General features: G+C 55.8%; 1 protein-coding gene across 1 annotated transcript; it reads right to left on the bottom strand.

Moving 5' to 3' along the window:
• Positions 1-1144: 1144 nt before the first annotated feature.
• Positions 1145-2161, bottom strand: LOC310771218 (uncharacterized protein; the record flags this gene model as incomplete). Its single annotated transcript, XM_083663876.1, has 1 exon — positions 1145-2161. One exon carries the CDS (start codon positions 2159-2161, stop codon positions 1145-1147), a length of 1017 nt encoding a protein of 338 aa, XP_083520002.1.
• Positions 2162-2833: the final 672 nt, after the last annotated feature.

The raw sequence follows: 2833 nt of genomic DNA, 5'->3' as shown, positions 1-2833 counted from the left end.
CATCACGGTGATACCGGACACGGAGGTCTTCTCTGATCTTACGACGGGGAAGGCGGTCTTCGAGAATGGCATCGGTGTGTACAAGGAGCTGGCCAAAGAATACAACAACTTCAAGCTCCAGGAGATGTATGCTGTGGCATCAAGCCTGCTGATCTTCGTGGCCTTTGCGGCCCTTCGCCAGCGGTCACAGCACCTGGTCTACTTCAACACCGGGGTCAAGCTTGGGTCCGCGAGCAATGAGGTCCTGTTGGAGGTGGCGCAGGGCCGCCCCTTAAAGGTCGCTGTGAGAGCCGGCAGGGAGCAGTTCGCCAGACCCCGCGATCTGGTCGGTGGGGACCCGACCTTGTCCCTGACCAGGTACCGGTTCACGCCCGACCTGATCTACATGGCGGGAGGAGACGCGGATGCGAGCGGTCTGTCGGACGTCTTGCTGATGAGCAAGCAACAACTGAAGACGATCGATCGATTCCGGACTATCACCGTGACGCCGGTCGGTGACGCCGGCCACGGGCATCCCGAGACAATTGAAGTAGCCGTGCGGACGGCCATGCACGAGTATACAATGTTTGAGCTCAGCGAGGAGGCGCAGGGTGAGATGTACATCTCCATGTGCCCTACCCTTCTGAGCCGCACGATGCTCAAGCGGAAGTACGCAGAGGCCGTCGGGCTCAACAACTTGGAGGCAACGCTGGAGGCCATCTGCAGACTCTCGGGCAGAAAGCACAGCGAGTCCGCGACAGTGAAAACGGGGACAGTGACCCTGTCCGGGTCTCAGAGAGACATCGACAAATTCATCCGCCAGACCGTCCTGGACCCAGCCTCGGTCGGCGCTCTGTGGTGGGGTAGCTCACCGGCATAGGAAGCGTACACCTGACGATACCGGGGGAGGCTTGCGGCTCTACGCCGCTCATACTCGGCTCTGTCCTGTGTGACTGTACTCTATGACCGGTAGTAATAAACAATGAACCTGAAAACAACCACCTGTGTGTCCGTGTGCGTGTTTGTGTTTGTTCTAATGGGGTTGGGGGGCACAGACAGATAGACAGAGGTAAACGCAATTCCCACAGAGAGGCAATCTTTATTATAAAGGTTATAAGGATTGGGAAAGCAGAAATTATATACACAGGAGGGTACATCAAAAACTCTAGGAGCATGCCAGGAGGCTGAACTTGTCCCGACTCCTGTGCAGGAGTCGGTCCTGGTGCAGGAGTCGGACCCAGTCCGACTCGGCAACCGTCATCTTAGCCAGTTGGCCCCATCCTCTGTGGTCGAGCAGCTGTTGGCTTGTCATCCTCTGCGTGGGGTCGGGCTGCAGCAGGGCAAAGACGACGTCCTTGATGACCGGGTCCTTCATTACGGTGGGTATCACCTTGTGTGGGGCTAAGACCGAGTCCTTGTGGCCCGGCAGGTCTACCACCTTGCGCACTATTTCGAACATCGCTAGCTCTGCGTCTTCGTTGTTTGAGTTGTTTGTGTTTCTTGGCCTGAAGATCTCCCGGCCCTCGACAGCATCGGCTATCATCGTGCCCAGGCTCCAGTTGTCTATGGCCACCGTGTAGGTCAGGCAGTATCTCCGGAGCTCGGGGGCTCTGTAGTTTAGTGTGACAAGCCCGCCGGTCATGTTGTGGTCGGCCAGCCTGGAAATGCCGAAATCTGATATCTTGACCGTCAGGTCGGTTTCGACGAGCAAATTGCTTGGCGTCAAGTCCCTGTGGATAATACCCAACTTGTGCACGTGAGCCAGACCGCAGGCCACGTCGCGGGAGAACTTGGCTACGAAGCTCTTCGGCACCCTGTTGTCTGTGCGTTGTACTATCATATCACGGATAGTCACCGGCACGTAGTCCATAGTGAAAGCAGACCGCTTGCCGCCGAGGTCCGGGACGCCGGCGACCATGAACGCTTCGTGAAAAGCCATGATGTTGGGGTGGGGGCACACCTTTGAAAGGCAGCACAACTCTCTGGCGAAGTTCAGGTTGAAGGGGGGGGCGGCCGTGTCGAAGGCACTGGAGGTGACGTCGATATAAGTGCACACCTTCAGGGCACGCACCCTTTGCAAGCGACCCTTCTCCACCACCTTGAACACCTTGCCGTAAGTGCCCTCGCCCACCAGGGCGATCTCCTTGTACACGTCAGGAACATTCACCTCCTTGTAATCCATGGCGTAGACCTCAAGAGCTATGCCTCAAGCTCGACACAACCCCAGGGCAGGCACCGATAGAATACATAAAGACACTGGGAAAACGCAGCTCCCTTTTATATCCATTCCCGGCCTTTGTTGTAGGCTGGACCACTGCAATTCGTCAGTGGACGACAGCGTACGGACGTCGACGGGGTGGCACCGCTGCAACAGCTTAAGATGTGTCGCTGTTTGCATTTCGTGTAGATGTTGTACTGTCGTCTGTTTTTCATTTCAATGTTGTGTAAAGTGCTGAACTCAATAAAACACACAAAGACACAGGAGGTCACGTTTGTCATCTGTTTATTCTTCCCCCCCATACAGGCTGGACAGGAACATTGCACTCATGAGGGAGGGTGTGTGTGTGTGCACAAACTCAAGCATACTCTGATAATTCTTGTAGAATAGTGTCATTTTTATTTTTATTTTTATTCTCACAATCGCCACAAACCTCCCGACCGTCACAACGGTCCCAGGCTCAGACGCTGTGGTGTGAACGGAGCTGTATGTTGGGGGCCTTAGTGACAATTTCGTCGTGGCTGTGGCACAAGAGAAGCAGGGCGGAGAGCACGTCATCGCGGGTATACTCGCCGCCGACGGACCTCTTGCCGCCGGTGACGACGGTGCAGCCTCCCCCCTTGTCCGACTCCTTCA

The sequence above is a fragment of the Poromitra crassiceps genome (genome assembly GCF_964638095.1).
Source record: "Poromitra crassiceps genome assembly, contig: HAP1_SCAFFOLD_439, whole genome shotgun sequence".
NCBI lineage: Eukaryota > Metazoa > Chordata > Actinopteri > Beryciformes > Melamphaidae > Poromitra > Poromitra crassiceps.
The sequence above is the reverse complement of the archived record's forward strand: the minus strand, read 5'-3'. Positions and strand labels throughout refer to the sequence as shown.